Source organism: Varroa destructor, unplaced genomic scaffold, assembly GCF_002443255.2.
Source record: "Varroa destructor unplaced genomic scaffold, Vdes_3.0 BEIS01000003.1, whole genome shotgun sequence".
NCBI classification, from domain to species: Eukaryota; Metazoa; Arthropoda; class Arachnida; order Mesostigmata; family Varroidae; genus Varroa; species Varroa destructor.
This window is the reverse complement of record NW_019211456.1, coordinates 58,208,364-58,223,579: the sequence shown is the minus strand read 5'-3', so window position 1 is coordinate 58,223,579 and position 15,216 is coordinate 58,208,364. Positions and strand designations below refer to the sequence as shown.

Below are 15,216 nucleotides of genomic sequence, written 5' to 3'. Positions count from 1 at the left end.
ATAATAGAACTTAAATACCGGAAAAACTGTGCATAAAGGAATCTGATTTTTGTGCCACTGTACTCACCGGTCCCAGATCTATGTCACACATGTTACACTCTTTCCGGGACCATTATTTTATGCCCAATGTGAAACGTTTTACGCCCACGAATTTGGGCTTTGAGGAAGTTCACTATGAATATAATTGAAATTATGACACGAAATTAGCATTGTGATATATATGTTAACACAGTAATTAATATAGCATTACGAATAATCCGCAAGAATGACCAGCATTTAAAATATTGCAGTATTTCTTCTCTCTGAATGTTTGAATACTATGCACTCAACTTACGAACTTCGTTTGCAAACCTATACAGCTTCATATCGATACACTCCTCTAGTGTTATTTAGTCAATCTTAACTTTTCAATGCCTCAAGTTCCGCCTTTAGCGATTACGGTTTGGGAACTTAAAACAAATATTGAGTTCTATTAAACCATTGTAAAATACAGAACGGCCTATGTTAAACGTAGAAGAACTAATAAGCGTTGTTTAATATAAGTGTTATGCTTCAATTTGTGTTGGTTAACTATAGACATTTGTCAGAAGTTTTGTCAAAAACTAAATCAGTCCTATTATATATGCTAAGTGGACTGACTTAGCTCTGTTATCGGAATGAGCACTGAATATCTTGATCTTGGGGCCGACATATTCTAGCGCCCAGTGCATGTTGCTTTATGTAGACATTTTCGTGGCTTCTAGAGGCACGGGCCGGGCGGGACTCTATTGTCTTTTAAGCTCATTGTTTGATAAAACACCTACTGGCTTTCGACGCCATCGGGGTGCCTTAACGAATCCGCCGTAACAGGCCTCGGAGGACAGGAGGGTCCCTTACTACATTGACCTACATCCATTTGACGTGAGAGTACTTGTAGTAATACAAGCTGATCGTCCTTCACAAAAAAATTCACGTTGCTAATCTTCTTTCAATGGCGGATTAGAACATCCGTTAGAACACGGAGACACGTACTTCCGTGTCTTCTGCCGCAAACTGGCACGCGTCGCGGTCGGTATGTACGCACGCATGCACTCTAGACAAACCCTTCGGTTTGAATAATAGCACGCCGTCAAACGCCACATAGTTCTTTGTACACTTGAATGAACCTGACAACGCTCAGAAAGTAGCAAGGCTTCGGCTGCTCGTAAGAAACGCATCATAATTTCTTTGGGCCGAACTGATAGAAGACGCCTTGCTTGAATAAACAGCCGTCTATTTTCTAACCTTTTTTTAATACATTTGTTGTCACCCATAGTTTTCGATTTGCTTGCCTCGAGGTCGTCATCGTTATGGAGGGCGATTGTGCTGTTGAGCCATCCAAGTTCGAGCTGGATCCCCGTTGTTGGGCCAGGTTGTACCTACGTATTGCAGAACTTGTACAGTTCGCTCGGGAATCTTCGGTTAACAAGTAGCAGACTTTTGTGGTATGTTGCTTTGCAAAAAGCGGGCTAACTCAGCATAAGACGTTACCTTGGCCGTGGTGAGAAAATTAGAGAAAGGTGCCGACCTTTTTCGCCGTTTTTCAAATGCTACCAATAAGCGTACTCGATTTTTAAACCCAGCGCATATAGCAGGGACCACTTGGCCTTACGAACTCGCTGAATGGTTCATTTGCCGCTTTGTGGCGACAGAGGAACAGCTTAGGCGAGCCAACCTCCGTCATAAGAAAACATTTGTAGAGATTTACTCCAGAGCTTTCGTGCGTGTCCCTTGAATCAGTACTGAAATCAAACCAGGCTGCTTCTCGCAAATGTCTACGTGTCCGCCTCACGACGTGGTCCGGTGGTCATTTCTGTCCCTCCGAGAGCCGCTTGTACTTCTCAGCCCATAGTAATCCCAAAACCATTGGGTCCGACCCACAATCAGCAAGATATTCGAGCAACTCTTTTGCACCCTTGGCCATATGACCATGCATCGAAAATAAAGCAGACAGGCGTAGCTTTCGTAGTAGCTAAGAGGAACGAGCATTTCATAGCTACCCCTTATCTAAACGTAGACGTATATTTATTAATATATATAAATATAATAAACATTTAATATACAGAGTACAACTCAGCTTGGTAGAAATGCATATATACGTCGAGTTAAATCTAGGTACACTATTTTCGCGCTCGTTTTACCTTAGGCCATTTTTGCCAATATGTCACAAATGGCTACTTTTAGAGAAAAATGTTAACGGCTTTATTGCTACAGCGCATCAAGATTTAAGGACGAAAAGCATTTTTCGTCAGTTTTGTTAAAAAACTAACTTAATTGTACTGGCTTATAAATGGGCCATCTAACCTCGCCCTATGGACCTACGACATAAGTATCCCCAATAAATATGTTTTAATTTTTATTAGTCCATTCAGGGCACATAATATCATTGGTGAGTATACGAATACGACTTTCTTTCTTTCTTTCTTTCTCGTGGCACCGGTTATTTTCAACGACAGCGTCAGGCAAATATATGCGTAGGATAATGCGTTCAAATAAAAAAACAAATTCTTATTTCCAATACTGTGTCTGACCACAAACAGATCACTAAACAGATTTGTTTGAATGTACTAGAAACCTTATTCTTGCCGGTCATGTTCATCCGACATAACTACTATTCACTGCGGTTATACCCCCTATTAAGAATTTGAGCCACTAACCAGGTAACTTTTCAATACTTTTCTTTAACCCAGAAATAAGCTTTGAAAAATAACCGTGCGATGTGCATTTGTAGCTTGGAACTTGTTAAAGCGTCGCTCATCTATAAAAAAGTTCCAACAGAATTATATTCTAGACTGATAGCAAGCTAAAAGCTCGCAAAAACGCAAGCACATAAAGTACATAAACATATTTTGTTAAAAAATTCAAAAGGTGCAAAGAACGTGAAGGACCGTTCTGTTTTGAGTTTTACGTATCTTGACTACGGTGTCGCCATTAAGCATTGTATCACACGGTTAAGAGTCAGCATGAATCAAAGTCTGTCCGGGTTCGTACCTAAACCACTATGTGTCCCTAAGATTAGCACGCAAATACGCTACCCACTAAGCTATCACTGGGACATCTGGACAACCCAATTAGCAATTAGTGTTCTTCTTTTTAAACAGCTGTAAAATCCTGTTGCGAAAGCCTAGGTCTATGAAATATGACTTTTTGAGCCTTTCGATCTTTTGGTTTGCCATATTTAAGTCTCTTTAAGGTTTATTAAGGGCCGCATGAAAGCGAGCAAGAATTCGAGCAAAAAATTGAAGTAGTCAGTTTTGCTGGGGATCCGTCCAGCACGAAAAAACTCGCTTCTGTTCGATTTCTAAAAATGACGCACCGTGACGTTGTTCACTACGACGAGTTCATTCTTTTGTGCTAAAAGGAACTCGGCTTTTACCTAGAACTAGGATCAGCGGGTAAATTCACGTCCATTATGGCAAACATTATGTTGCCGAAGCTTCCTCCGATTTGAGCATGACCCCTTAGTAGCTCGTTTGCGTCAAGTTTTTCTCTCGTATTTATTTTCTCTCAATCGTATTTTATTGGCATTGTTTTGTGTTCTTTAACTGTAGGGTCTTTGCACTGTCTATGACGATTGTTCCGGTCCAACAGTGATAGACTTATAACAGCTTTTACATATAGCTATTGAACCGGCGTTATTTAGTATTACAGTTGTTAATTGATGCATATGACTAAGATATCGTCGTGTTTTCCGTCACCCTACTCTTTTTAGATTTTGATAACGAACTGGACGATCTTCTTAAACACGCCATTGAAGAAGATAGAAGCAAGACAGCATCAAAGCGATCTCAGCCGGCTGAAGTGATCACAACCTCTGCGTCGCCAAGCACAACTTCGTTTAAACAAAAGCCGATTATTTCTCTGTTTGACGATGATAAACCAGTATCAAAAAGGTGCAATGGTTTTTATGAGCTAGGTGATGTTGTCACAAATCAATTACCTCTCTGGAATTGTTTGTTGAATTATGTTCGAACTCAGTCGGCCTGTAGAAGTCGATTGCGATCTACTTATTATTTACTATACAGGGATATTATTTACTTTACAGGGATTCTGGAATAGAACCGAACCCAGCAACTGTTTCAAGAGCGGCTAATAGTGGCAATAGCTTCTTAGATGCTCTCTTTGGGAGTGGAGCTTCTTCCAGGCTGAAAGCAAGGCACCCAGCTACGTCGCAGGGCGTTCCAGTACAGAAAAGACGACCCAGTGTGAAATCTACAGAACAGAGAACTGAGAGTGAGTAAAGCATCATACTTTGTCCAATTTTCTTATCAGATAAACTAGTTTATATTAAATGAGCACAAAACATCACATCAGCAGACACACACTGCGCTGAGTCACGCAGCTGCACTCTAGATCCCTACGATGAAGTGGACCACTGCCAGTACAAATAAAGCATTCGGTTTTCATTAACTTCAGCCTATATAATATCGTGTTTGCATTTAAGAAGTCCAACTTGTTTACAAGTTAACCGACGTATAATAAAATTAAAAAAATGCACAACTGATTTACTTTTTGAAATGCGATCGGTGGAAGAAGTACGCCTAATCTTCGTTCGGCATGTACCTCAAGAACACATTTAAAAGCAGTATTCCCTTATCAGAACATAATGATTTGAAACATGTACCAGCTCCTGTTACAGATAGCCTAGCCATTTGTAGGGTAACCAATATTTGGGCGTTTTATCAGTTAAATGTTATTTTCTGTGCTACTCAAATTGTTCTTCTAACGAACTGTATTTGTAGGAGACTTCCTCGCGGCGTTCCTGCAAAAAAAACCTAAGCTTTTGTTGTCAAGTAACAGTATACCTGATAATGTTTGCATTTTCACGATACTTAAGCGCGTTGACGTCTTGGGTAGGGTTCACTACAAGACAATCAGAATTGGGATTAGTTTTTAAGTGTGAGGTTACTATAGTAGGTGGCAATTTGAAGTTTCTCACCGAACGTGATTATACACCTAATAAAATTAATACCCCATAAGAATGTTTTGTGCATTAGAAAAGTTAAGTAGTTCCTATACATAGGCCGTAATCGTGTAGAAAGCGGAAATTCGAGTGTGGTTCAAAGCTTTTACTGTATTTACAGCTTTTCTTTCTTTTTTCTTTCTTTTTTTTTTTTTAGTAATGCAATTCTAGCACTCCTAATACTAACGATACAACTACGCGTATAGTACGACATTTATTGCTACACCTCTTTTCTGGTTTTAAATAGAGGGGAATTTTGAATTCTATATAGCTACATTATTATGCAACTTCTTAAATGGACTTCACTTTTGTTTGATTTGGAGTTTTAACTGATTGTAGCCTTGACCTTATTTTAATATAAGCCGCAGATTCTACACTAAATTCATCAGAAGCTGAAGGAAATGCGGTCGACCCGTTGGATGCCATTCTTTTTCGAATGAAGGCTAGAAAAGCCACGTTTGAGCCGAAGGTATACGCTCCTTTTACAAAACAGCTTACAACATCCGAGGCAACGAAACCTGCAACCTCTCCCTCACATAAGGTAATTTATAGGCAGTTATGCCTTTATATTTCATGCAGGTTGGCAATAGTAGAGCTCCGGTGCAACTTTTCTAGATGAGATAACCGATTTTAGAACCGTAAATACTACTGCGCCGACTTCTCGAGCCGGAGCAGCGAAGTTCAAAAAGTTCGGAATACAGTGTTGTTTATAATTGTGCAGCGGTATTATGGTGGTCTATTAAAGACACCAGAGCTAGTCTAGACACACTACCGGGGCCCAGTCGTTTGAAGTAGTACTTACTGGCTAGTACCGGATGTGAAACTGAAAATCTTTATTTAAACGCAGCGATAACAGCTGTGCACGAAATTTCCGGCAATCTGTAACAATGGCTAATTTTTTCGCTCATCATAAGTTCAACGACGCTTATTGTAGGCTCAGTTCAGGATTGAGAGGTGTTAATATTCGCTCTACAAAATCTGTTTTTGTTTTAATTAAGAAAATAGATGAAATTGTTTTTCAAATAACGTCACATAAATAATTTTTAAATTGTGCTTTACGTTTTCAAATGAGGTAAAAATTCTCAGTATTTTTCGAGGTTTTCACTTGAATGTTAAGAAGAAAGTGAACCAGCACAATGGTTCTAAGAAATTGCTTAACTTCAACGTAACAGGCAGCTAAACATAGCTTGAATAACCGAAATGCGTGCTAATTTCCTCAATGTAACGATGAAAATTGTAATGATGATGATTACTATTGTTACAGGATATTATTAATATTGAGATGCCTAGATAGATTTGTAAGAAGGAAGACTGACAAGAGACTTCACTGTTTCCCGAATTCGCTTACAGCACATATCAACAGATTCGGAAGACTCCGACGAGTTGTCAGAAGGGGGCAATTGTCCATCAGCTACACCGATACCATCTGCCGAAAAAGACAAACAAAAAGAATCTAAACAGCCAGTGGCAAGGTAGCTTAACTACGATAGTCTCCGTGGTAGCCTAGTAGGTAACGTACTTGCCTGCAAATCTTGGGGACATGTTGTGGTCTAGCTTCTAACCTGGTCATAGACACACGGTTCGTTTCATGCTGGGAGCCAGCCGTCTGGCCATACCGGCCGTAAAACACGAAACATATAGAAATTAATCACGATCCGCTAGTTTATTGTTGTCGAATCAATCGCAGGGTTAGGTTTATATTATAATAATATGTAACCCCTGTGTTGTATCTTTCCTGAATCGAAGAGGGTTTAGCCGGGGCGAAGGAGATACTGTTCGTATTTTTAAATACTACATAACACGCGCTCTAACAGTTAAAATAGACTCTATTCTGTGAATAATTAAACGGATTAACAAATTTCTCGATGACGGAAAAAACGTTCATTTGAAAATTTTGTTCCTTTTAACTACTAATTTCATTTACACTTCCTTTTGGCAATAAAGCACACGCAATAATAGAGCTTGTGAGAGACCGCAATAATGGTGTAGGATGAATAGATAGAACATTATTTTCCTTGCCTTTATAGTTTCCACCTATCCAAATTTGTTTTATGAATTAATTATTACCTCCAAGTGTGCACTACTTTCAATATTTTAACTACCTATTACTAAGTGTTAGCTGTTACTGGGCTAGATTATCGAAACGAGGTTTAAATACTCGATCTGGTTTTAATATGCTATTTATGAGCAGCCCGCCGCAGGAAAGACCCTTAGTACCAGCTGCTTCCATAAGGGAGCGTTCTACGATTCCCAAGAGCTCCCTACTTGACGTAGACAGTCTTGCGGAAATAGATATAAAAAAAGTGTCTGTAGCAGATCTCCAGATGGCAGCGTCCACTGACGATGTTGACGATAGAAGTCGGACGTACTCGTCGAAGGTGAGCATACGTGCAAAAAAGGCTAATCGTTGATGCTAAATCTCGAGGACTCATTGCTTTCAGACACAGACGTTTACAGTATAATTACTAGATTATAATTAATCATTTTGTTACCAGCCACGTGTCTTGAAACAATTAAACTCACATACTGATTATATGAAATCAAGCCTCTAAAGGTTAACTGACAAACGTTTATTAAGAAACAATGTATATTTTATTGATTTTTGCTCTAAACTTCATCCTTACAGGAGCAGGATACTTATGCTAATGGCAATTTAAACTTAGCCATAACAAGGTCAACAGAAGCCCGACATACTCGCACTGATGTGGATGATTTAATTAAACAGTATGAATTGGAGGTATGTTGTAATGCAGTCATGATATGAAAATACGATAAAGTATTTGAGGAAGATTATACAGAACTACACTTACGTAACTATCACAAATGAAGATATTAGCGTTAGGCCAAAACGTTACGTATAACGACCAATTTATGTATTACGTCTCGCTAGGAATGTTTAGGTTCTGCGTTGAAGAACTTGTTCAGAGCGATTTTAAGATCCTCTTCATTGTTAATTAGTGATGTAAAAAGCTGGTAATTCCTCAGAGAAAGGTATGACGGATACAGAGGGTGCAAAAGAATCTTTTTCTAAAACTCTCCTAGAATGGTTTTTGCAAACTTTTGCGTCGTGCAGCCTGGCATTGTTGTGGAGGAAGATAACTTTGCCGTGCGTAGCAGCATTTTTCAATTCAAATAGCTATGTTCACTTGACACAGCTAGCCATATACGGATCATTCTTGACTATTATATCGTTGTCAAACATTTTTCACTACATAAGACTTCAAGTTCCACTGAACGCAAATCATCGTTTTCCTTGATACGGCTTAACTGTGGACTTAAACATTTCTCTAGAAGCTGAAGGCTGCGATTCTCTGCTTTACCTCAACGTGGACACATCGCGCTTCGCGACACAATTCTGTGCAGAAGCCTGTTATTGCAACTGTGCGTTTTTCAGTACGAGACGAGATCTTGATAGTCGATGGGAAGCCGTTTCTCTTTATGATGTTGACTCAGTTATAGGGCACCTAGGCTCCTCATTTTAAAGTCAATTCCCTGGATTTAAGATACTTGACAATAGTCATATGGCTCCACTTCATCTCCTCGCCCTATTCACGAATTGTTTGTCAGCCCTCTTCCTTCCTCAAAAGTGCCAATTTGAGATGGTAGAATGGGAAAATGCCATTATTTAGTTTCGCAAAATACTTTTCAGCCATCCTTTCAGTTACTAAGTCACACATATTCTGTCTTGTTTGACCTGATCGAAAAATGCAACAGGGCAAATATCGAAACTACATATTTGTACCCTGGAAACTACATTTTTAGAGCCTGAACTCCACATAAAATTTCGTTCAACAAAGTTTCCACGGACTTAAAGATTACGAAGGGGGCATGTTCGAATGGTGTATGTGTTAAAGCAAACAAACAATGAAGTACTAAAAACGAATTGAAAGTATTTGTGTTCTAACGAAATAACAGTCAGTCTTAGTACTAGCATTGATTTTACAAATCCGAGTAACATATTGCAGTTATATGTCAGAATGTCAATCTACAAATTCAGACAAGGAATGGTCAACCGTTGGACAGGGTCATCCAACCTAATTCCTCGGATGTTGCTTTCAGATTGAAAAACTCAAAGATGAACTTGAAAAGAAGGAATCAATGCTGGAACAAAAGGACAATGAACGTAGCGAAGCTCAAGAATCGAAAATTTCCGAATGGCAAAGCAAAATCGAGGAGAAATTGCAAAATATTCGACAGGCTCAAGATCTATTTTTCGAATCTGTTAGGAACGAGTTTTCTCAGATCCAGAAGAAAAAGTGTCAAGATAGAGAGGAACGACGTCTGCAAGAAGAAAAGCGATTGGCCAAGGAAGAGCAAGATCGCATAAAAGAAGCTCAAAGGAGGGAAGACTTTGAAGCTGAGCTTAAAACCCGCTACGAAGCAATGGTGGACAGAATTAATCGGGTCAACGGGTGTGATATACTTGTACCTCATGGAAATCTGTTATTATGAATGTTTTTGTTTGGGAGTATCGCTGAACCGGAAACAAAGCGGCTCATGAGCATTCTCAAAAATCGTCTTCTAATAGACGTATCCCTTTCAACTTCGTCTAGATGAAAGAGGCAAAGTGAAAAACTTGCATTTAACACGACTTTTCCTTCTAGTGGAAAAAATCTGATAATGGTTTAGTGGAAATTTCCTTCAAACTTTTTAATCAGCTTGCGGTGCTTTACAAAACTGTGATATTACGATATGTTTGATGACCATATTCATTGTCAGTTTTTCTTTGTTTCTCGCTTTTTCTCCACAAACAACTCAAATCCATCAATAATTTGCTATTAACGCTCTTCGAAGGATATCACCATAACAATCTAATGTTCCTTTCATCAACGAACTAAAACTATGTGCACGTCCACCTTTCTGCTACACGCTTACTGCAAGTGTAATGCGATTTTAACTAGCAGGCCTTACCGTTTTACAATCAAGGGAAGATTGCATTATGTTCAAATGCTGCACGTTTCAGATTGGTTGTGCAGAAGATGCGTACCGAACACGAACAGGAACTCATGCTAGTGGAGCGTACTAAACAGCAAGAAATAGACCAGGTACGATATAAGCTTATTGCATTCTAATTCCTTTTAATTGTTTTTTTAACTAAATTATGTTAACGTACGTATCCTTATGAGAATGGTCTATCCAAGCATTCGCTTACTGTTAAGAGGAATCAAACAGCCTATCAAGCATTTATCTATGCTCCGTACTATATTGTACAATGCATTTTAGTCGTTGGTGACTTTTTTAGTTATTTTATTCGAGCTTCCTTTTAATACAGCTGTCGCTGGATTGTTTCCGTATTGAGGATAACGATGACGGTGCTTGCTTACAACAGGTAATGAAGGCATTCGACCAGGGTCGCGCCATTAGGGATATAACGACACGAATTCAGTCTATCGGTAGGTCAATGTTATTAACGGACATACTCTTGCGTACGTTCATTCGCGGATTATGACTAATTAAACACTGAAAACTAGCTCATGTGTAAATACCTGTTTTAAAGTTCCTTAGTTTACTAAGGTAAAAGAGAATTGTAAAAGCTTCTGGGATCGTTGCGTCATATTTTGGTCCTGTAAAAAAATCATATATGTTAAAAGACCATTTCAATTAGTTCGCTAAAGCTTCTCATTTAATACGACTATAACATGTGACGAAGATCTAAACAGAATGATAAGACGGAAACCTTGTCCTTTGAGCGCCACAGAAATTCCGGAAGCACGTAAAAGCCAGCCTCTTATTCTACTTGATTTAAAATGGTGTTTGTAGCTCTCTAACCTAGTCTCCTATAACATCTTTCTACATTTTATGTTAAGAATAGCAATGTACAAAAACAATTTTTCGAGGAACCTGTAGAGAGTTATCTTAGAATGCACCTACAATAACACAGAAGAGGCGTATCAGTAGACTCCACCAGCACTGAATATTCCTTAATCAATTATACTGTCCGAAAGAAAATTATCACTTTTATCAAACCTGAGAGCAAACATCATGAGGCGAACAGCCGATTGTTCTCTAGTCAACAAGTAGGTCGTTGCGCTGCCACATCACAGTTGTAAAAAAGACAGTGCCTTTATTGCTCCTTATTTTTTTGCAGATAGTATGATAAGTTATATGGTTAGAGTTTCTCTGAGCCCGTTTATTTGCAACGTCTCATATCGAATATTTGATCTATGTAGGCACGTAATCTAGCAGTGATTTCCCTTTACCTTCCAATGAGAGACTACTTTAGGTTTCTCTCAGAAGTGCCTGACGCCGGAACGACTAAATTGTTTTGTGATCTCAACTGTAGTTCATCTTCCATTTCGATTTCCTGCACCTCATCTCTCCTCAGTGTGGCAACAATTGTGACTAGTATGATTTTCTGAAAAGGTCCCTGAAAGGATTTCTCGAAAGTAACTTTGGCCTCGCCCGCATCCGCAATGCCGCCTTAGCAATACCAACATTATTTTTTAAGTTAATCTGAAAATAAGTATACCGTTTTAGTTTATCTTATTAAAATTTTAACAGTGATCAATATAGTACACTAACACCGATGCGCATGCTCGTCACTATTCGATTTAAATCAATTCTACCAAAAAGTCATCAGCAATACATTTATAAAGTGGAAAGTTCTTGATATCGTGTATAACCGAACTATTTCTTGGAAACGAAAAGCGAGTTTATGTCTCATAATTTGATATCAGTACATTCGTCTGCGTCTTCAGTCGCCGTTATGGAAGGTCTTCAGCACTCACTGATGTCGGACTTCTGCGAAAAACTCGAACGCCGTTTGCAACTAATGGAGAAACGGCTAGCCGGAGCTACGACAATTGATGACCTAATACAGCACTTTCGTACTATTGCAGAGAATGTTTCGGAGGTAAGATATCAAACACTCAGAGCACATTTGTGCTCAATATGAATTAAAAAGCTGAAAACAATTCCGGCGCGCACGCTATATTTACAAAACAATAATTGTATCTAGTTTAGTAGTTGCTAAGAGACGGGCGGTATTTTAGGTATCACACACTCTTAAAATTTATCCTCAGTTTTGAGTTGATTAGTGCTTACCCCCTACTAGTGTCTAAAAAAACGGTATAGAACCGCAGCGGCAGGAAAAGTAAACATATATATACATAAACAAGTGCTTGTCGATAATTTTGGTGGATTTGAATTATGACATGCACCTAATTAACTTTACTGGCTGCAAACCTGATAGCCTGGAGTAGGCCTCCCAATAGTTACTTTGCTCTTCAGGTCGATGACTCCTCTGCAAAACAATGCTATTCATGATGATGCTCATTTTTAGATTATTATTACTGTTTTTCTTCTTATTACTATTTTATCTACTGAACGAAGATTATGAGTCGAAATGTTTACTTGTCGTCGTGACAACAAAGGCTAGGATAAAGCCAGTACAATCATTGGCTGTACTAGGCGTTGCCTAAGTTAGAGCACTTATGCTTAGATATAGTTAAGGTTAGGAACACGGTGTGATCTAGGTTCGAATCCACGGTTCGTTTCGTATTGGTAGCCAGCCGTCTGACAGAAAGCTTAACAGCGATGCCGGACATAAAACTCGAAACATAAAAGGATATTTTTAAGGTGTCTTGTTGTGCATTGGGGGGACAGCACCTCGATAGTAGTATTTATAATAATGTCCCATACACGTCTCTTAACACTGTAAATTCATCATAAAAGCAGTTTTTAAATATAGCATTACCTACATTATAGTCGACGCTACGAAGATATGGTACTATGATTGTAACTTTCCAGTACCACATGATAAGTGTGCTGAATGTGTCCATATAGGCCAACGATGGGACTCGTGCGGAACTCGCTCGCCTACGTAAAGAACTTCGTTCCTTCACCGACGAACAAGAAGATTTCCGACATCTGCTCCTGCGAGAGCACCGGTCCTTCGCTACGCAAGTTATTGCTGACAAGACAAGCACTCAGACTGTTCAACAAGTTAATACAACAAATTAATAGGATAACATGCTTTAAATCAATAATAGACTGGCTCAAACAAACGTTTCGAACGAAACCAATTGCGAGATACTATGTTATGCTGGCACTTAGCATTCAAATGTATATATACACTTATATATATATATATATATATATATATATGACTAGTATATTAACATTGGTTACCTATCTAGCTTAAATTCAACTAATTGATAATTTGCTTCAACTAATGTTTTTTGTCTATTTTAGGCATTTGCTGCTAAGCAAGAGCAAGTAAAGTCCTTCCTAGCTTCCTGGGAAGGAGAGCTTGAAAGACGTGAGAAACAAGTCCAGGTACTGCACGTTCGAAGGAAAATGTAGTAACGAGGCTGTATATGGAGAGACCTTGAGTCCAAAGTGTGTCTGTTTATGACAATTGTCATAGAACAAAAACAAGAATTTATACACTTAGTGAAGAAACGTATCTGTTATGAATTTCTGCATAGCTGGTGTTTGTTTCGTAAGTCAAACACATAGTTAATAGAGAAAATTCAAATATAAATTGACTTTATTTCCTGAATTAAAAAGAAATATAGAGAACGTTGCTTCACATCGATTGATTGATCCCTGATTTCGATTAACTGACGAATCTTTTTCGCCAATTAGAAAGCTTATTGTTAAACTAATTCAAGTAAGCAAGCAATACTTCTCAAGTGTCAACATGTTGACATCTTTTAAAATATCGCTGAATATTTGACCATCCAGCCTCAAACTTATCCAATATGCAACATATATGCCTACTATAATGTAAAAATGTTGTAACAGTATTTAAAATGGTTACTTCACGGGCTTGATAGGTCAACGATCTTCTAATTTATGTATATATTTGTCCACATTTGGATCTGCGCTGTCGGATCACGACTTGAAGAGATTTATTCAAATTAGAGGTTGTTTCTTACCTCAGGATTTTATAGATATATATATGCTTTGGGTCTCAAGTTCCTTTTGGTCTCAGCTTTAGAATCGCATCGTTCTCAAAGTACAAACCACACAGTTGCCTTTTCGATACCGGCGTATCGAGTGAACGTTCATCCATCCGCGTGCTACGAAAACCAGTTGATTTTATAGCTGTTTATGGGCCCGCTATAAGGACTAGGAGATGACTTTATGCTTTAGTTATGTTGATAACAATAGTGTAATATCCAAATACTAGTCGTGTTTAATTTCGATGTTTATGGTAAGATTTATAAAATGCTATTGAATTTGATTTGCCAGAGCATCGGCGTATTTCGTCACCGGCTGCGTTGTTGCATGCTGACATATAGGAACCTGTATTAGCAGCCCGTGTTTATTACCAACAAAAATATTCTTGACAATGTCTAGACAAAAGGACTTTTACTCCGAAAGAAAACTTTTCCTCTTGCACGTGTTTTATGAAAGGGTCACCAGAACTCAGGATTAGCAGATTTCAGCTAATCGGAAAGTAGCTGGTTTGAAATCTTTAAACAAAGTCTCTTTGTGTATAAAATGAGAGATCCTTATCTATAAAGCAAGTAAGCTTCGCGCATACAATATATGGCTCCGAATAGAACGAGAAGATAAATTTTATTTATCAATTCCGTAAATAAAATTTGGCCAGATAAGAAATTTTTTTTACAGAAAAGTAAGGCTCGGCAAATACATGTTAAAAACCAAAACGTAATTGATGTTAGATTGCATTCAATTTGTTTTTGACGTTAACTATATATATGTACGCACAACATTAATAACAATGTCGGTTTTCTTCTACTTTGTGACTAAACAGAACAATCATGATGAAAGGATCAGACGTTCGCGAAGCTCAAATTCAACTACAGCTGCAGCCATCTCGCAAGCGATCTTTCTTTGGAGGAGCTGCCAACATCAACCTCATTAGTCATGATACTTTCCAGCCTAACTTTACGTCATATCACTATATCAATGTTGACTTAAACTATGCTGAAAGTCACAGTGTTTATGACCATCTTCGCCTTAGCCAGACCGGCACGTTCAACCTACACGATTCATGAAATAGTCCGATAATAAAGTTGCTCAAGTTACTGCTAATAAGTTAAAATTTATGCTATATTGGATCACAACTCTTCTTCAAATAATTATGGAGTGATTGCGATGTGACAAAGTTAGAAGACGTATAATTTTAGCAGTCGGCAGACATTTCATTTTATTACTTGTATGATGTACCTGTGCCCTAGGTGTTATGTCAGTTCAGGGAATAAACTGTATAGCCATAAAAAAAAAGATAGATAAAGAATAAATATCTGTGTGAGTTTGTA

At 38.3% G+C, this 15,216-nt stretch overlaps 1 protein-coding gene across 4 annotated transcripts in view; it reads left to right on the top strand.

Moving 5' to 3' along the window:
• The window catches only part of LOC111247321 (uncharacterized), a 16,058-nt gene extending 842 nt beyond the window's left edge, over positions 1-15,216 (top strand). Inside the window, exons 2-14 of one of the 4 annotated variants that reach the window (XM_086983104.1) lie at positions 3,731-3,911; positions 4,064-4,251; positions 5,350-5,522; positions 6,332-6,453; positions 7,173-7,359; positions 7,608-7,718; positions 9,041-9,393; positions 9,945-10,026; positions 10,311-10,374; positions 11,659-11,834; positions 12,767-12,925; positions 13,175-13,258; positions 14,709-15,216. In XM_086983104.1, coding sequence (XP_086839230.1) covers positions 3,731-3,911; positions 4,064-4,251; positions 5,350-5,522; positions 6,332-6,453; positions 7,173-7,359; positions 7,608-7,718; positions 9,041-9,393; positions 9,945-10,026; positions 10,311-10,374; positions 11,659-11,834; positions 12,767-12,925; positions 13,175-13,258; positions 14,709-14,819 — 1,991 coding nt within the window. In that variant the 3' untranslated portion in view covers positions 14,820-15,216. Of the gene's footprint in view, positions 1-3,730; positions 3,912-4,063; positions 4,252-5,343; positions 5,523-6,331; positions 6,454-7,172; positions 7,360-7,607; positions 7,719-9,040; positions 9,394-9,944; positions 10,027-10,310; positions 10,375-11,658; positions 11,835-12,730; positions 12,926-13,174; positions 13,259-14,708 lie in introns of those variants that run through there. The other 3 variants (XM_086983103.1, XM_022798083.2, XM_086983105.1) reach the window with 3 other exon arrangements.